Source organism: Eschrichtius robustus, chromosome 3, assembly GCF_028021215.1.
Source record: "Eschrichtius robustus isolate mEscRob2 chromosome 3, mEscRob2.pri, whole genome shotgun sequence".
NCBI classification, from domain to species: domain Eukaryota; kingdom Metazoa; phylum Chordata; class Mammalia; order Artiodactyla; family Eschrichtiidae; genus Eschrichtius; species Eschrichtius robustus.
In genome coordinates, this window is record NC_090826.1 from 144,019,790 (window position 1) to 144,038,752 (window position 18,963).

An 18,963-nucleotide genomic window follows, 5' to 3' on the forward strand; every position below is an offset into this window, starting at 1 on the left:
TTTTCTTCTCTGATTGCCATGGCTAGGACTTCCAGAACTATGTTGAATAATAGTGGTGAGAGTGGACATCCTTGTCTCGTTCCTGATCTTAGAGGAAATGCTTTCAGTTTTTCACCATTGAGAATGATGTTTGCTGTGGGTTTGTCATATATGGCCTTTATTATGTTGAGGTAGGTTCCCTCTATGCCCACTTTCTGGAGAGTTTTTATCATAAATGGGTGTTGAATTTTGTCCAAAGCTTTTTCTGCATCTATTGAGATGATCATATGGTTTTTATTCTTCAATTTGTTAATATGGTGTATCACATTGATTGATTTGCGTATATTGAAGAATCCTTGCATCCCTGGGATAAATCCCACTTGATCGTGGTGTATGATCCTTTTAATGTGTTGTTGGATTCTGTTTGCTAGTATTTTGTTGAGGATTTTTGCATCTATATTCATCAGTGATATTGGTCTGTAATTTTCTTTTTTTGTAGTGTCTTTGTCTGGTTTTGGTATCAGGGTGATGGTGGCCTCATAGAATGAGTTTGGGAGTGTTCCTTCCTCTGCAATTTTTTGGAAGAGTTTGAGAAGGATAGGTGTTAGCTCTTCTCTAAATGTTTGATAGAATTCACCTGTGAAGCCATCTGGTCCTGGACTTTTGTTTGTTGGAAGATTTTTAATCACAGTTTCAATTTCATTACTTGTGATTGGTCTGTTCATATTTTCTGTTTCTTCCTGGTTCAGTCTTGGAAGGTTATACCTTTCTAAAAATTTGTCCAGTATGCTAAGTAAAATAAGTCATATAATTAGTTTTTTTTTTTTTTTTTTTTTTAAAGTTGCTTTGATTGGTATTTTATTTATTTATTTTTGGCTGTGTTGGGTCTTCGTTTCTGTGCGAGGGCTTTCTCTAGTTGTGGCAAGTGGGGGCCACTCTTCATCGCGGTGCGTGGGCCTCTCACCATCGCGGCCTCTCTTGTCGCGGAGCACAGGCTCCAGACGCGCAGGCTCAGTAATTGTGGCTCACGGGCCCAGTTGCTCCGTGGCATGTGGGATCTTCCCGGACCAGGGCTCGAACCTGTGTCCCCTGGATTGGCAGGCAGATTCTCAACCACTGCGCCACCAGGGAAGCCCCCATATAATTAGTTTTTAAACTTATTTTTAATTTTCTTCAAACATGAAAATCTATTTAAAATATTATATTAATGTGAAACTGCCTTGCCAGCAGGGAACATAATTTATTCAGTTCTGTGGGATGTAAGTTAAGATTTATAAATATCCAAGAATATGCTCTCTCTTCTTTTGAATTTCTAGAATTAGATATTAAACTTGAATATTCTAGACTTATTTCCCCATTCCTGAGTCTGATGCTTTATTTCTCCTATATAGGAGAAAAGTTTTATTTGAATTTTTAAAATCCTTATTTAAAAATTAGTGCATTTTAACGCATTATTTGATTTTTTAATTTTAGTCAGATTATATTAACTTTTGTTTCTTTTTTAAATTTTTGAGTAGCATAGTCTTTTTTTCTTGATGAGATACATTGATATTTATCTAATATTGATGAGATGGAAATGAAATTTTTTTAACTCAGATTAACATGTTGCTTACTTAATGTTAATTGCTCGTAAATAAATAGGAAACTCAAAGTGCTTATGTGGTTAAGAGTCAGGGCTTGTTGGTTCTGCTACTGACTTCCTTTGTGGTTTTGAAAAAGATATAACAACTACAAAGATTTGGTGTTTGAACATACACAGAGTAGTTTGCCAGAAGCATTTGATACAAGGCAAATTAAAGAGGTTTTTTCTGCTTACATATGAAATTCTTAAAAGATTTTAAAGAACTTTATTTCATTTGATTTCATAAGATCATTTAAGGCAAGAAGATGTGAGGGTTATCCTTTTTTGTTAGTGGAAAATGCACGGACTCCAGAGTCAAACCAATAGAGATTTAGGTACCTACCACAACTCTGTAATCTTGGGCAAGTTTTTTACAACCTTGAGCCTTGGTTTCTACATCTGAAAACTGGTTTTCATAGCACCTAATATTTATTGACATGTGCCAGGCATTGTGCTAATAAACATTTTGGTATTTTACATACATTATTTTATTTACTTCATATAATAACCTTATTCAGTAAATACTACTTTCTCCTCATTTCACAGGTGAGGAGCTGGGGTACAGAAAAGTAGGTAACTTGATCAACTTGGTTTGTAAATAATCTGCGAGCTGCAGATTAAATCCTACTTCAGTCTATTTCCTAATTCTGATTCCAAAATTCTAAAGTGAAATTTCAAGATTATAACAACTTGAAAATAGGCAACCATGTCTTTTAATTTTCTTTTATATTCCATAGCTCTTAGTATCATATACATTTGAGAAAATAGTATGCATTTGATATATACTTATTGATTGTTATGAATTTCTCTTGAAAAACAGATGTGGATATATTTATAAATTAAAAAATGGCCATTTTCTCTAAGGGCTAATTCTTTCCATTATTCTTTTTAAAAGTTGCCATTGAAGGGTAATTTTAGGACTTTCATACTAAGAGTCTTTTGTCTTTGTGCTGGTATTTTAAAAAGAAATGAGAAAGCTTTAGAGAAGGCTGACCTCTCAAGAATTTTTGTGTGGGGAATTACTAAGGCATGAAAGTCCATAAACCATTTTTCTCCATTTCATTTTTTGTGTATTTTCAACAAGCTGTACTTCTAGTTAGTAAAAGTTGGCAGTTTTTGTTTATACCAGGCCAAATTCCATTCTCATAAACTCAAAGTTCATTGGACATAATGAAGTCTAAATTCAACCCTAAATTGAGTGTATTTTAATAAATATTGTCTAGTCTCCTTGGGGCTCAATTTACCTCAAAACATTTTTCTTTTAATTGGGGTATAGTAGTTGTTTTACAGTGCTGTGTTTCTACTGTACAGTGAATCAAAACATTTTTAAGAGTAGCAAATTTTATAACAAATCCTATAATGTGTATCCTTGTTTTAAAAAATACCATGTACAATTTTATTCTGATTATAATAGTAATATATTTGTGAATGATGCTGACATCCCAATAAGCCTTTTTTCATTAGAATATAATTCTGTGATAATTTTTTCAAATCAAGTATTTAAGTTTGTACAAAGTACATCATTGTACATCTCAGTAAATTTATTTATAAAAATAATTGAATTGTTAAAATGAGTGAATTTTATGTATGTAAACTGTACCTCAGTAAAACTGTTAAAAAAATAAAACCATGCTGGGAGTTTAAAATTTTTTCAATTTTTGCTAATTGGAAAACTAGGATGATGTAATTGTTTTCTTTATTTCATACTATGGCTATGACTTGTTGCTATAGATAAATGACTGTTTTACCTAAAACTAGCTTTTCTGCAAAGTGTTTCAGGACAGAGAAATGTTAACTTTATTCTCTGGCAAAGAGCGTACTTTGCTTGAAATGTATAAGGCTCTCTTATAAAACATCTTGTTTTATCTATTTTTTTTACCCTCTTTATGGACAGTTTGGATTATTTCCAAAGCTATAAAAAAGAATGGGTGTAAATTGTTCTACATTGCTTATAGTTTGTTTACACTAGGTTACAAAGTTGGAACACACTATTTTTCCATTGCTTTTCTAGAAGATTGGTTTAGCTTATCTATATAGCTTTGTTCTCATATTTGAAAACAAATTATTTATGGACCCTCTCCAATGTATTTATCCTCTTGTTTTTTCTTTCTTTTTTTCGGTATTGAGATTGTGTCTTAAAATTACTTGTTGGGAGAATAATTTTTTCTATGAAACATTTTTAGGCAGATTTTTTTTCTTTGTTTTTTTTTTTGGCTGCACCGTGAGGCATGCGGGATCTTAGCTCCCCAACCAGGGATCAGACCCGTGCCCCTTGCATTGGGAGCACAGAGTCTTAAACCACTGGACCTCCAGGGAAGACCCATAGGCAGATATTTGTATGTTCTTAAAGATATTCTGTACGTGTCTCTTCCAAAAGAGTATGACCCATTTAAAAATTTGACTATATCCTGAGAAATTATTTATAAAAGCTCTCCCACAAGTCTGATGAGGGCCAACTTGTTTAAAGATCTAATTAAGTTTATTGAGATCAGTTAACTCTAATATCTGACAGCATCAAGCATTGGCAAGGATGTGAGAACCTAGAGACACTGTTGTAATTAAAAGGCACTTGGAATTTAAGAATTAATTGGGGTGGATTGATTTCTCATTCGTTAAATCATCATGCACTTATTCTGTGGCTTGAAACTATTAGGCATTAGATGGTAATAGTTGTTATTGTTACTATTTCATATATACATATATATAGTACTTGCTGTATGTCAGACACTGTTATAAAGACTTTACAGTAACTTGTTTAATTCTCACTATAATCCTATGAAGTAAAGACTATCACCATCCTCATTTAGCAGATAAGGAAAATAAGTCGCACAGAACTCACTCAAGAACACAGAACCCAGGCAGACATTGCTCTTAACCACTTTACCATAATGAAAGGACTGCTTCCCTTTTCTTTCCCTTTTTTCAAAAGAAAAAAAATTCATCTTGAAAGAATTAAAAAAATACTTAGTATAAGAAAATGAGAATTAATACTTTACCGCTAGAGGGAGAAACATGGTCTTCCATTTCCTTTTTATTTCTTGTTTCCATTTTATGTTTTTATGTTATTTTTATGAGTCAGTGTTATTTCTAACACCTGACATAGTCTGATTACTAATGCTTTTTCATCAACTGCTACGCTGTTAGTTCAAACAGTATTATTTGAATTTAGTCACAGAATCTTTATTAGGATTTTTTTTAATGTGTTTGATAGTTTATATCATTTGTCCACTTGGATTGGTTGCACATTTTTGTGGAAAATCTTTAAGCTTTATCTGCAGCTTAAAAGATAAGGAGTGTAAAGGTACTTTACATTTCTACCTACCTTTTGAAAAATCTATATCATTGTAACTCAAAATGTGAACTATAATTTCATGTTAGAATGCTAATGGTTGTTGATTAACTGATGATGTAAATATTAATATAAGTAAACAAAAATCTTTTAATAATTTGATATTTGATATCAATTGATAATCGATATTTGTTGAAGTAAGCTCATGGTTTTATAACTGTAATTGATAAATAAAACCCCCAAAAGGTTGTAAACATTTTAATAAGCTTATTGTACAATAAGGTATCTCTCACAGTATGAACATGTGCTGGGAAAAAAGTTCAAGGTATTGTTTTTTCTTAAATCATTCATTCCCCCTCCTTTGTTTTTATTTTATTTTTTAGGATTTTGGCACCCAATAGTAATTATCAAGATGTTGAGACCCTCTATAACTTCCTAATCAAGTATGAGGTAGGAGAAATATTTTTAAATGTTTATCATATTTCCATTATAATCAAGCTTTAATATAAACAAACATAGGTGTTCTAAAATGTAATCAAATGCTATTTAATTGATATTTGCTTTAAATTCTTGAATGCCACAGAAGTTTGCCAGTGACAGTCAGTTTTTTTTTTTTTTTTCATTCTCTAAGTAAAAACATACAGTAGAGACCTATAATACACTTTCTCCAACACAGAATTGTTTCTCATCAGGGGTGCTGTTGACATTTTGGACAGGTCATTTCTTCATTGTGTGGAACGTTGCAGGATGCTTTAACATCTCTGCTCCTCAGATACTAAATGCCAGTAGCTCCCCCAGTCAGTGTGACAAGCAAAAATATCTTCCCACCGCACCCCACTCACATACCAAGATGGCCCTTAGGGAGGAAGAACCACCTCCGGTTGAGAACTACTGATTACTGAAAAAGAAAGCTATAATTTAGTTTCCTCCATAGCAGCAGCATAGACCCTGGAATTAAAGTTCTGGTGAGGCTCCAGTGTATTTTGTAAATTAATCTGCATGCTTTTCTTATCCTTGTTGATCCAAGGAAAGTATTCTGTTGATCTTCAGTTTTTATTTGCCTAAAGTTCTTTACCCATGTGCCCATATATTCTTTCTTTTTAAGTGTGTGTGTGTTTAATTTTTAAAATACTCTAAATAAAGGAATATGACATATTTTCAGGTGTCACTTTTCTTATGGAGTCAAACTTCTTTAAATATATTTCTTCACTTTTATTCCTGGTTAGCTCTTTATTTAACTTTTTTATGCCACATCTTACATTAAGAACCTAGTGACTAAGAACACAGACTCTGAAGTCAAACTACTCATGTTCAAATGTTGGTTTCTGCCGCCTATTAACTGTATGATCTTAGATGAGTTATTTAATTCTCTTTGCCTCAGTTGCCTCATCTGTAAAATGGGAATAACATAAGTAGATAAATTACAGCTATTCTTTAAAGACTAAATAACTTAATATATATAAAGTGCTCTAAACAGTACCAAGCACAGAGTCAGTGTTCAATAAGTGTTACTTATTTTATTTAAGGAAAGAGTGGTTGTTTACATGTACTTTTTAAAAGTTACATGTACTTTTTAAATCATCTCTTTTGAGATGATTCAGTGAAATAATTATTTCATTATACTTGCTGAATTTCAAATTCAATAAAAATATATTTGTGGAAACAATGGGGACAATTTTAAAATCACATATCCTGAAAAAATCTGATATATAGGTCTTTGTTGGATTTAGTGCTTTCTGTTGCTGAGAGCATTAGGAGAAAATACCCACCTTGCTATTTATAAGAGTATGTGGATCTGAGTCCCAAATTTTTAAAGTATTTCTCGTAGCAGAACTTCCTCCCCAATACCAGTTACTACATTGGATATATTTGTCTCACATCATAAACAGTGATACAACCATTTAAATTTTTTAAGATGTTTGGCTATTTTTATACTTAACCTTTGCCTTCTGATCTTGCTTTTTTAAGAATTAAAAATAATATAGTCATTTCTGATATTTGGCATTCACTGTAAATAGTACAGCTAAGAATTAACGACAACAATTCCATAATCCATTTACAGTCACAACTCTAACGTTTACTGACGGAGGCATCTTTTAGCTCTTTGTTTTCTGGGAATTATTAAATGATATTTCATAGCGTAATTTAAAATGTCCCAATATGAGTAATTTAAAATGTCTTGTATCAAAATTAATGAATAGAATGAAATGGTATATTTCAGGCTAGAACCTGTGATGTATGTCATGAATTTGTGTTTCAGTTTTCCTTTATTAGTCGTAGATTAACTGCCTACTTTATAAGTCATCTGCTGTAACCTGGAGCCACATCACGCACTCCAGCCACGTTCTGGGATAAGTGTCTAAATATACGTGGATGATTGTTTGTTAAAGTAAAGATAAATCTAGATACTTTTTGCTAAAAATCTACTAATGGCTTCAAAAACTATTTTGTATTCATATTATATCAGGTTCAAAATCAGTTCTTCAGCTGATTTTTCTTAGCAGTTGATAGAGAATAGATTATTCCATTCATCTTCTGATCAAAGATCTGAAGTGTTGATTGTTGAAATTTGCTGGCCTAAGTTTGGATACATTATAGGTCCTAGCATGTTGGGGCAATAGTGAAAATGTCAAAGGCCCTTGAGACCAGGGCAGAACATGTAAAGAAATAGGAATTGGACTGGTCGATAAGTTAGCTCTACATGTATATTTTAGAACATTTTTGGAAGATTCTTTTAATAAAAATTATAAAGTACTTAAAAAATTAATCATGATCAATTATACACCAATTTCATAAATCATTAAATATAATAGTAAATATTATGTATAATTAAATAACATTAAATTGTATATAAATATATAATCCTAATTTTAAGTGAAAATTTAGGATTATATACATTTCAAATGTTATATTTAAAAACCATGTGTTTTTAACCTTCAGTGAATGGAACATTTTCTATACAAATACGGTGACCTTATGAAAATACTGAGGAAGCTCATAGAACTTTTGCAAATAAGCAAAACCCTAAAATCTATAGAAGACTTTCATGACATAAATCTTTAAAGTAGTGTTAATTAAATCTGGGTAGGAACATTTTTCCTCATCAAAAAACTGCATACGGCTAATAATAGCTTGAGTATTTTTAAAAGTAGATTGAATAGAAGATAGTCTCATTTAGTTTCCCTTCACTAATACAGAATTTCTAAAAACTTACACTAGGTTATATCTTGAGTAATCTGATAAAAAGGATTTCCTTCTACAAATTTCCAGATTCTTCCTTGCAACTTAAGTAGAATACTGCCTAAATCAGTGGTAAGTCTCAAGAAATAACAGGATTCCTTCAGTGTGTTCTCCACATGTGTGCCACAACAAGTTTTCGTATGATGAAGGACTTTTATATTTATAGTGTTGTAAATTGTCTCTGAATGGTAATATTTATAAACTTAAACATACTAGTTTAAATACTTAGACCTCAGTAGTCTGAAAAACACATTTCCTTAGAAAATGTCTATAAATCAGACTTTTTCCTAAACAGGTAGATCTTTCCACACAGTTTATAACCTTAGTGTTTAAATGAAAGTTATTCAGTAATAACTTTCAGGAGGGTCAATCATAGTATTCAAATGTTGTTAGAGTTGAATATTTAACTTCTTCTTTCAGCTTGAATTATTTCTATTGTTCATGAAATAAACAAGAGCTGGCTGATTCTGCTTACAGTAGTCTACCTATGGGACCCCAAATCTACTGTAGTCTTTTAAGTACAGCTGTTAAAAAATTTTTTTCAACAACTTATTTACTTTCCCCAGAAAAATAAATATTGAATAAGTACATTAGGGCTAGGCTAATTGATGCGTGAATCTGTTGATAAGAGCCAGTAGTGGTAGAATTTAGTGTTTCATGTACTACACATTTTTTTCTGTCCATTTGATGTATAAAATGATCATCTGCTTTTTTGAGATTCCCACTAACGCCAGGACCATCTCACTTCTTCTGGTTCTCTGAACAGATTAAGTTGTAACAATAGGACTAATATTTTTACACATAGTTCAGTGTTAGTATTATGGTCACTGATCTTCTAATTGTTATTATTTAGTCCTTTTTATGCAAAAACTAGTAACTTGACATTCTGCTCCCTCAGAATATGGGCCATTCTAATTGTGCTCTCACCACTCATTTGACTTAATATGCATTTTAAATAGCTATATCTTGGTTCTTTTCAGGTAAATAAAAATGTCAAATTTACTGCCCAGGAACTTTATGATTGTGTTTCACAGGCTGAGTATCGGTAAGTCATATCTGTGTGTAGATATATCAGTGTAACACGCTTTTACCATGTATAGCACCACTTGGTGGTGGTGCTGAAGGGTTCTTTTTACGTCTTCACTAAACTATGATTTTTTTTTTAACCTTTCTAAATATGAAATATCTCATACATACGTAAGAGCTGTGTGTGTATGTGTGTATGCACATAGCAAGTTTCAGTTTTAAAGTGGTTCTCAAGCTTTGGGGCATCAAGGCTCTTTTATATTTTTAAAAAAATACTGAAGACCCCTAAGAGCTTTTGCTCATGTGGGTCTTATCTATCTATATTTACTGTATTAGATATTAGAATTGAGAAATTTAAAAATATTCATTTAAAAATAACAGCTAATTACATGTTATGATAAGTAACATAATTATGAAAATAATTTTTCCCAAACACAAAATATTACTTACAAGCATGGCATTGTAAGAGATTTTTGCAAATCTCTTAATGTCTGACTTAATAGAAGACAGGTAGATTCTCATAGCTTCTTTTGCATTTAGTCTCAATAATCCCGTGTTACATATCTATGGAAAACTGTTGTACACTCTCATAAGGATGAGAATTCAAAAGGCAAATCACGTCTTAGTCTTACGGAAATAGCTTTGACCTCACAGACCCTTTGAAAGAGTCTACATTCCCCAGTCTATGTTTTGAAGAACAGCTGGTATAAAGAATACTCAGATGCCTGCCATTCATTTGATAAAGTAGACCTTTACCCACCCTTATTTGTATCCTCCCTCCCATTTTCTCCTTAGTGGGGATATATACATATATATATATATATATATATATATATATATATGGTTTGTTTTATAGCATTGACTTGTAATAAGAAGGGGGAAGTAGTATAAATCTGATTCTTGTATGCACAGGGTATAGGTGTAAAGCCCTTCAATCCTGGGCTAAGGCAGACAAATTCATGAGGATTAAGTACCCATTTAACCCTTCCAGAGTTGCCCTCCAGTCCCATAACCCCTGCCCCCAACCCCCAACCCATATTGGGGTTTTTAAAAAAATTTTATTGAAGTACAGTTGATTTACAGTGTTGTGTTAATTTCTGCTGTACAGCAAAGTGACTCAGTTATACATATATATATATATTCTTTTTCATATTCTTTTCCATTATGGTTTATCACAGGATATCGAATATAGTTCTCTGTGCTATATGGTAGGACCTTGTTGTTTATCCATTCTAAATGTAATAGTTTGCATCTGCTAACCCCCAACTCCCAATCCTTCCCTCCCCCACCCCGCCTCCCCCTTGGCAAACACAAGTCTGTTCTCTGTATCTGTGAATCTGCTTTTATTTCAAAGATATGTTCATTTGTGTCATATTTTAAGATTCCACATGTAAGTGATATCATACAGTATTTGTCTTTCTGACTTACTTCACTTAAAAGGTCCATCCCTGTTGCTGCAAATGGCATTATTTCATTCTTTTTTATGGCTGAGTAATATTCCATTGTGTGTGTGTGTGTGTGTGTGTGTGTGTGTGTCTGTGTCTGTGTGTGTATACCACATCTTTCTCCATTCATCTGTCAGTGGACATTTAGGTTGTATCCATGTCTTGGCTATTGTAAATAGTACTGCTGTGAACACAGGGGTGCATGTATCTTTTCAAATTATAGCTTTGTCTGGGTGTATGCCCAGGAGTGGGATTGCTGGATCATATGGCAACTCTACTTTTAGTTTTTTGAAGAACCTCCATACTGTTTTCCACAGTGGCTGCACCAATTTACATTCCCACCAACAGTGTAAAAGCGTTCCCTTTTCTCCACACCCATTTCCATTCTGACCGGTGTGAGATGGTACCTCACTGTAGTTTTGATTTGCATTTCTCTAATAATTGGGGATGATGAGCATCTTTTCATGTGCCTACTGGCCATCTGTATGTCTTCTTTGGAGAAATGTCTATTTAGGTCTTCTGCCCATTTTTCGATTGGGTTGTTTGTTTTTGTTGTTGTTGAGTTGTATGAGCTGTTTGCATACTTTGGAAAGTAAGCTGTTGCCAGTCGCATCATTTGCCAATATTTTCTCCCATTCTGTAGGTTGTCTTCTCATTTTGTTTATGGTTTCCTTTGCTGTGCAAAAGCTTACAAGTTTGATTAGGTCCCATTTGTTTATATTTGCTTTTATTTCTGTTGCCTTGGGAGACTGACCAAAGAAAACACTGCTACGATTTATGTCAGAGAATGTTTTGCCTATGTTCTCTTCTAGGAGTTTTATGGTGTCTTGTCTTATATTTAAGTCTTTAAGCCATTTTGAGTTTATTTTTGTGTATGGTGTGAGGGTGTGTTCTAGCTTCATTGGTTTACATTCGGCTGTCCAACTTTCCCAACCCCACTTGCTGAAGAGACTGTCTTTTCCCCACTGTATATTCTTGCCTCCTTTGTAGAAGATTAATTGTCCATTGGTGTGTGGATTTATTTCTGGGCTCTCTATTCTGTTCCATTGATCCATATTGTTTGTTTGTTTGTCTGTTTGTTTTTACTTAAAAATTTTACTTATTATGTAATCAATATAATACATGCTTATAAAAATGCAGAAATTGCAGATAAATTTCATTTTTTAATATACTTTTATATAGATTATACTGTATATATATGGTTCTGTATACTATTTATTTTCCAACTTAACAAACCTCAATAACCCACACCTCTGTAACCAGAATCTCAACAAGCATCATTTTTAGTGTCTATATATACTTACATTGTCTAAATGTACCATGATTCAGTTAAGTATTTCCTTAAATGTTGGCCATTGACCATATTTCCATTTTTAAACCACTTTATGTAATACTGTGTTCAGTATCTGCAGAAATCTTTGACCATGTTTCTATTTCTTTAGAATATGAACATCTTAAAAGATCTTGACAATCTGTTGACAAATTCTTCTCCCCAAAGATTCTCGTAGTTTATTTTCGAAACTAGTAATGTATAAAGAAGTATTTAGGGTTCTTATCAAAATACTAGCTTTACCAAAATTTTTCTTTTCTTTTTCCCATCACACCATTCTGCCCTTTAGCTCATGTTAAAGGAGGGGAAGGGGGCTGGTGGATGGGGAGGAAAGACAGCCAAAAAACAAACAAAAATTACATACAATAATGGTGGTCATATATTCTACAAGTGATAGCCATTTTCAAATTTTTCATCAGCCTCCATCTTTAAAGGGACCCTCTCAGATGGTATGAATGGGGAATCAAGGCTTATTTTGTTTTTATTTATTTTTTGAATTTTTGAATTTTATTTTATTTATTTTTTTATACAGCAGGTTCTTATTAGTTATCTATTTTATACATATTGGTGTATATATGTCAATCCTAATCTCCCAATTCATCCTACCAGCACCACCCCCCCTGCCACTTTCCCCCCTTCGTGTCCATACGTTTGTTCTCTACATCTGTGTCTCCATTTCTGCCCTGCAAACCAGTTCATCGGTACCATTTTTCTAGGTTCCACATATATGCGTTAATATACAATATTTGTTTTTCTCTTTCTGACTTACTTCACTCTGTATGACAGTCTCTAGATCCATCCACGTCTCTACAAATGACCCAGTTTCGTTCCTTCTTATGGCTGAGTAATATTCCATTGTATATATGTACCACACCTTCTTTATCCATTCGTCTGTCGATGGGCATTTAGGTTGCTTCCATGACCTGCCTATTGTAAATAGTGCTGCAATGAACATTGGGGTGCATGTGTCTTTTTGAATTACGGTTTTCTCTGGGTATATGCCCAGTAGTGGGATTGCTGAGTCCTATGGTAATTCTATTTTTGGTTTTTTAAGGAACCTCCATACTGTTCTCCATAGTGGCTGTATCAATTTACATTCCCACCAACAGTGCAAGAGGGTTCCTTTTTCTCCACACCCTCTTCAGCATTTGTTGTTTGTAGATTTTCTGATGATGCCCATTCTAACTGGTGTGAGGTGATACCTCATTGTAGTCTTGATTTGCATTTCTCTAATAATTAATGATGTTGAGCAGCTTTTCATGTGCTTCTGGGCCATCTGTATGTCTTCTTTAGAGAAATGTCTATTTAGGTCTTCTGCCCATTTTTGGATTGGGTTGTTTGTTTTTTTAATATTGAGCTGCATGAGCTGTTTATATATTTTGGAGATTAATCCTTTGTCCGTTATTCGTTTGCAAATATTTTCTCCCATTCTGAGGGTTGTCTTTTCGTCTTGTTTACAGCTTCCTTTGCTGTGCAAAAGCTTTTAAGTTTCATTGGGTCCCATTTGTTTAGTTTCATTTTTATTTCCATTACTCTAGGAGGTGGGTCAGAAAAGACCTTGCTGTTGATTTACGTCAAAGAGTGTTCTTCCTATATTTTCCTCTAAGTGTTTTATAGTGTCCGGTCTTACATTTAGGTCTTTAATGCATTTTGAGTTTATTTTTGTGTATGGTGTTAGGGAGTGTTCTAATTTCATTCTTTTACATGTAGCTGTTCAGTTTTCCCAGCACCACTTATTGAAGAGACTGTCTTTTCTCCACTGTATGTCCTTGCCTCCTTTGTCATAGATTAGTTGACCATAGGTGCATGGGTTCCTCTCTAGGCATTCTCTCCTGTTCCAATGATCTATATTTGTTTTTGTGCCAGTACCATATTGTCTTGATTACTGTAGCTTTGTAGTATAGTCTGAAGTCAGGGAGTCTTGATTCCTCCACCTCCGTTTTCTTCCCACAAGACTGCTTTGTGTATTCTCAGGGTCTTTTGTGTCTCCATACAAATTTTAAGATTTTTTGTTCCAGTTCTGTAAAAAAATGCCACTGGTAATTTGATAGGGATTGCATTGAATCTGTAGATTGCTTTGGGTAGTATAGTCATTTTCACAATATTGATTCTTCCAATCCAAGAACATGGTATATCTCTCCATCTGTTTGTGTCATCTTGATTTCTTTCATCAGTGTCTTATAGTTTTCTGAGTACCGGTCTTTTACCTCCTTAGGTAGGTTTATTCCTAGGTATTTTATTCTTTTTGTTGCAATGGTGAATGGGATTGTTTCCTTAATTTCTCTTTCTGATCTTTTGTTTTTAGTGTATAGGAATGCGAGAGATTTCTGTGCGTTAATTTAGTATCCTGCAACTTTACTATATTCATTGATTAGCTCTAGTAGTTTTCTGGTGGCATCTTTAGGATTCTCTATGTATAGTATGTCATCTGCAAACAGTGCCAGTTTTACTTCTTCTTTTCCAATTTGTATTTCTTTTACTTCTCTGATTGCAGTGGCTAGGACTTCCAAAAGTATGTTGAATAATAGTGGCTAGAGTGGACATCCTTTTCTTGTTCCTGATCTTAGAGGAAATGCTTTCAGTTTTTCACCATTGAGAATGATGTTTGCTGTGGGTTTGTAGTATATGGCCTTTATTATGTTGAGGTAGGTTCCCTCTATGCCCACTTTCTGGAGAGTTTTTATCATAAGTGGGTGTTGAATTTTGTCAAAAGCTTTTTCTGCATCTATTGAGATGATCATATTGTTTTTCTTCTTCAATCTGTTAATATGGTGTATCACATTGATTGATTTGCATATATTGAAGAATCCTTGCATCCCTGGGATAAATCCCACTTGATCGTGGTGTATGATCCTTTTAATGTGTTGTTGGATTCTGTTTGCTAGTATTTTGTTGAGGATTTTTGCATCTATATTCATCAGTGATATTGGTCTGTAATTTTCTTTGTCTGGTTTTGGTATCAGGGTGATGGTGGCCTCATAGAATGAGTTTGAGAGTGTTCCTTCCTCTGCAATTTTTTGGAAGAGTTTGAGAATAATGGGTGTTAGTTCTTCTCTAAATGTTTGATAGAATTCACCTGTGAAGCCATTTGGTCCTGGACTTCTGTTTGTTGGAAGATTTTTAATCACCGTCTCAGTTTCATTACTTGTGATTGGTCTGTTCATATTTTCTGTTTCTTCCTGGTTCAGTCTTGGAAGGTTATACCTTTCTAAGAATTTGTCCATTTCTTCCAGATTGTCCGTTTTATTGGCATAGAGTCGCTTGTAGTAGTCTCTTATGATGCTTTGTATTTCTGTGGTGTCCATTGTAACTTTTCCTTTTTCATTTCTAATTTATTGACTTGAGTCCTCTCCCTCTTTTTCTTGATGAGTCTGGCTAAAGGTTTATCAATTTTGTTTATCTTCTCAAAGAACCAGCTTTTAGTTTTATTGATGTTTGCCATTGTTTTCTTTGTTTCTATTTCATTTATTTCTGCTCTGATCTTTATGATTTCTTTCCTTCGACTAACTTTGGGTTTTGTTTGTTCTTCTTTCTCTAGTTCCTTTGGGTGTAAGGTTAGATTGGTTTTTTGAGATGTCTCTTGTTTCTTGAGGTAGGCTTGTATTGCTACAATCTTCCTTCTTAAAACTGCTTTTGCTGCATCCCATAGGTTTTGGATTATCGTGTTTTCGTTGTCTTTTATCTCTAGGTATTTTTTGGTTTCCTCTTTGATTTCTTCAGTGATCTCTTGGTTATTTAGTAACGTATTGTTTAACCTCTATGTGTTTGTGTTTTTTACGTTTTTTTCCCTGTAATTGATTTCTAATCTCATAGCGTTGTGGTCGGAAAAGATGCTTGATATTTCTGTTTTCTTAAATTTACCAAGGCTTGATTTGTGACCCAAGATGTGATCTATCCTGGAGGATGTTCCATGTGCACTTGAGAAGAAAGGGTAATCTGCTGTTTTTGGATGGAATGTCCTATAAATATCAATTAAATCTATCTGGTCTATTATGTCATTTAAAGCTTGTGTTTCTTTATTAATTTTCTATCTGGATGATCTGTCCAGTGAAGTAAGGGAGGTGTTAACGTCCCCCGCTATTATTGTGTTACCGTCAATTTCCTCTTTTATAGCTGTTAGGAGTTGCCTTATGTATTGAGTTGCTTCTGTGTTGGATGCATATATATTTATAACTGTTATATCTTCTTCTTGGATTGATCGCTTGATCATTATGTAGTGTCCTTCTTTGTCTCTTGTAACATTCTTTATTTTTAAGTCTATTTTATCCGATATGTGTATTGCTACTCCAGCTTTCTTTTGATTTCCATTTGCATGGAATATCTTTTTCCATCCCCTCACTTTCAGTCTGTATGTGTCCCTAGGTCTGATGTGGGTCTCTTGTAGACAGCGTATGTATGGGTCTTGTTTTTGTATCCATTCAGCGAGCCTGTGTCTTTTGGTTGGAGCATTTACTACATTCACGTTTAAGGTAATTATCGATATGTATGTTCCTGTTACCATTTTCTTAATTGTTATGGGTTTGTGTTTGTTGGTCCTTTTCTTCTCTTGTGTCTCCCCCTTAGAGAATTTCCTTTAGCATTTGTTGTAGAGCTGATTTGGTGGTGCTGAATTCTCTTAACTTTTGCTTTTCTGTAAAGCTTTTGATTTCTCCGTCGAATCTGAATGAGATCCTTGCCAGGTAGAGTAATCTTGGTTGTAGGTTTTTCCCTTTCATCACTTTAAATATATCGTGCCACTCCCTTCTGGCTTGTAGAGTTTCTGCTGAGAAATCAACTGTTAACCTTATGGGAGTTCCCGTGTATGTTATTTGTTGTTTTCCCTTGTTGCTTTCAATAATTTTTCTTTGTCTTTAATTTTTGTCAATTTGATTACTATGTGTCTCGCCCTGTTTCTCCTTGGGTTTATCCTGCCTGGGACTCTCTGAGCTTCCTGGACTTGGGTGGCTATTTCCTAACCATGTTAGGGACGTTTTCGACTGTAATCTCTTCAGATATTTTTTCAGGTCCTTTCTCTCTCTCTTCTCCTTCTGGGACCCCTATAAATGTGAATGTTGTTGCACTTAAATGTTGTCCCAAAGGTCTCTTAGGCTGTCTTCATTTCTTTTCATTGTTTTTTCTTTATTCCGTTCCGCAGCAGTGAATTCCACCATTCTGTTTTCCAGGTCACTTATCCGTTCTTTTGCCTCAGTTATTCTGCTATTGATTCCTTCTAGTGTATTTTTCATTTCAGTTATTGTATTGTTCATCTCTGTTTGTTTGTTCTTTAATTCTTCTAGGTCTTTGTTAAACATTTCTTGCATCTTCTCGATCTTTGCCTCCATTGTTTTTCCAAGGTCCTGAATCATCTTCACTGTCATTATTCTGAATTCTTTTTCTGGAAGGTTGCCTATCTCCACTTCATTTAGTTGTTTTTCTGGGGTTTTATCTTGTTACTTCATCTGATACAAAGTTCTCTGCCTTTTCATTTTGTCTGTCTTTCTGCGAATATGGTTTTCCTTCCACAGGCTGCAGAATTGTTCTTCTTGCTTCTGCTGTCTGCCCTCTTCGTATTGTTCTTTAATTCAACATTGAGATTCATCCATGTTGAGGCACGGAGCAATAGTCAAGTTTACACTCAGTTCTATTATAACATGACATATGTGTTCCTAAGTATCACTGTTATGCAAATTGCATACTGCATACTGAACTATGCAAATTCATGCAATAAAAGCCACAGGTCTCATAGAAAAGGTGGAGTTGGGGTACGTCACTCAAAAACTTAATAAGGGACATTGAAAAAAAGATAGGAACCTAATCTAAATAGTATCACAGTTTTACACATGTTAAATGGTTAAAAAATACATAAGTCCTAAAATAAATCTGACACTTTACCTTTAAAAGAAGGTGAAGTTTGCTTATGGACGTGATCATAGGAAAGGTTGTAGCCTGTGGATTAGTGTGATGTGGTAGAATCTGAAATTGGATATAAGGGTGTAGCACCAGATATGAAGAGATGTGGCTCATAACAGGAGGAAAGCTGAGGTAGCTGGTACGTGTTTGAAGTACATGCATGTGTGTATTGTGTGTATTCCTAAACAGTTTGGTTCAGCTGCAGTGTAGTTTTCTCTGTTCATCTAGCATTTTTCACTGCTGAAATCCTGTATAAGAAAATACGAAATTTTTGTTGTGCTCAAATTGTTCCTTAATGTATCAATGGTGTTGCAACAAATTCTTGTGTTCTAAACAAGAACTGTAACAGAACTGATGGTATTTTCACTGCTGTGTAATGTGCCACTGTATCACTAAACCACAGTTTATTTGCCATTTGTAATTTGCAGATATATTTGTGTAGCTATAAAATTGTATGAGCAGACATGGTGACAAAGTTAATTATCAAGGTGCTTCTACTGGTAAAACTCTAGATTGATAAATATATTTGATGATATCAAGACACTAGGGTTGATAATCATACACAAATGTTACTAGGCAGCACAACTATGAAAATTCACTCACTCACTGGATTAAAATAAGTTTTCTAAGAAAATCTGAAGCCAGTGGGGCATGCATTATCTGTTGTAGCTGGGGGTGAAAATGGTTTTTTACCCTGATATTCAGACTCTCAATTAATCAGTTGTACTCTTATTTATATATCTTTACAGATAATCCAGATTTAAAGGTTTGTGTACATGAGATTTGTATCAAAAATACAATGTCTTCCAACCTTAGTGATACTTTTGAAGGTGTAGAAAGCTCACCATATATAACTTGGAGGACAGAGTCCCTTGCAGGATGGTTTCAATCAAATGTCTAAAATTATTTTGACTTCAGCTTACTGTTTAAATACTTTGGAGGTTTTGGGTTTTTGTTTGTTTGTTTGTTTGTTTTTTGCAGGGGTGAGGGGTGCAAGGGTCAAGCTTGAATGTTCAAAGTTAAAGTGGTAGTACCCGTTTTTCTCTTCTTTGTTTTCCTTCCACTTACTATGCCAGGGATTTGAATTATGATATTAATTAATAAGCTCCCTCTTATATCCTAAAAGCGTGAGTTTTAAGAGAAA

General features: G+C 34.0%; 1 protein-coding gene across 5 annotated transcripts in view; it reads left to right on the forward strand.

The window, feature by feature from the left end:
- The window catches only part of SWT1 (SWT1 RNA endoribonuclease homolog), a 103,280-nt gene that overhangs the window by 79,955 nt on the left and 4,362 nt on the right, over positions 1–18,963 (forward strand). For all 5 annotated transcript variants that reach the window (XM_068541408.1, XM_068541411.1, XM_068541412.1 and 2 more), the window contains 2 exons: positions 5,273–5,339; positions 9,110–9,174. In XM_068541408.1, coding sequence (XP_068397509.1) covers positions 5,273–5,339; positions 9,110–9,174 — 132 coding nt within the window. The remainder of the gene's footprint in view (positions 1–5,272; positions 5,340–9,109; positions 9,175–18,963) is intronic.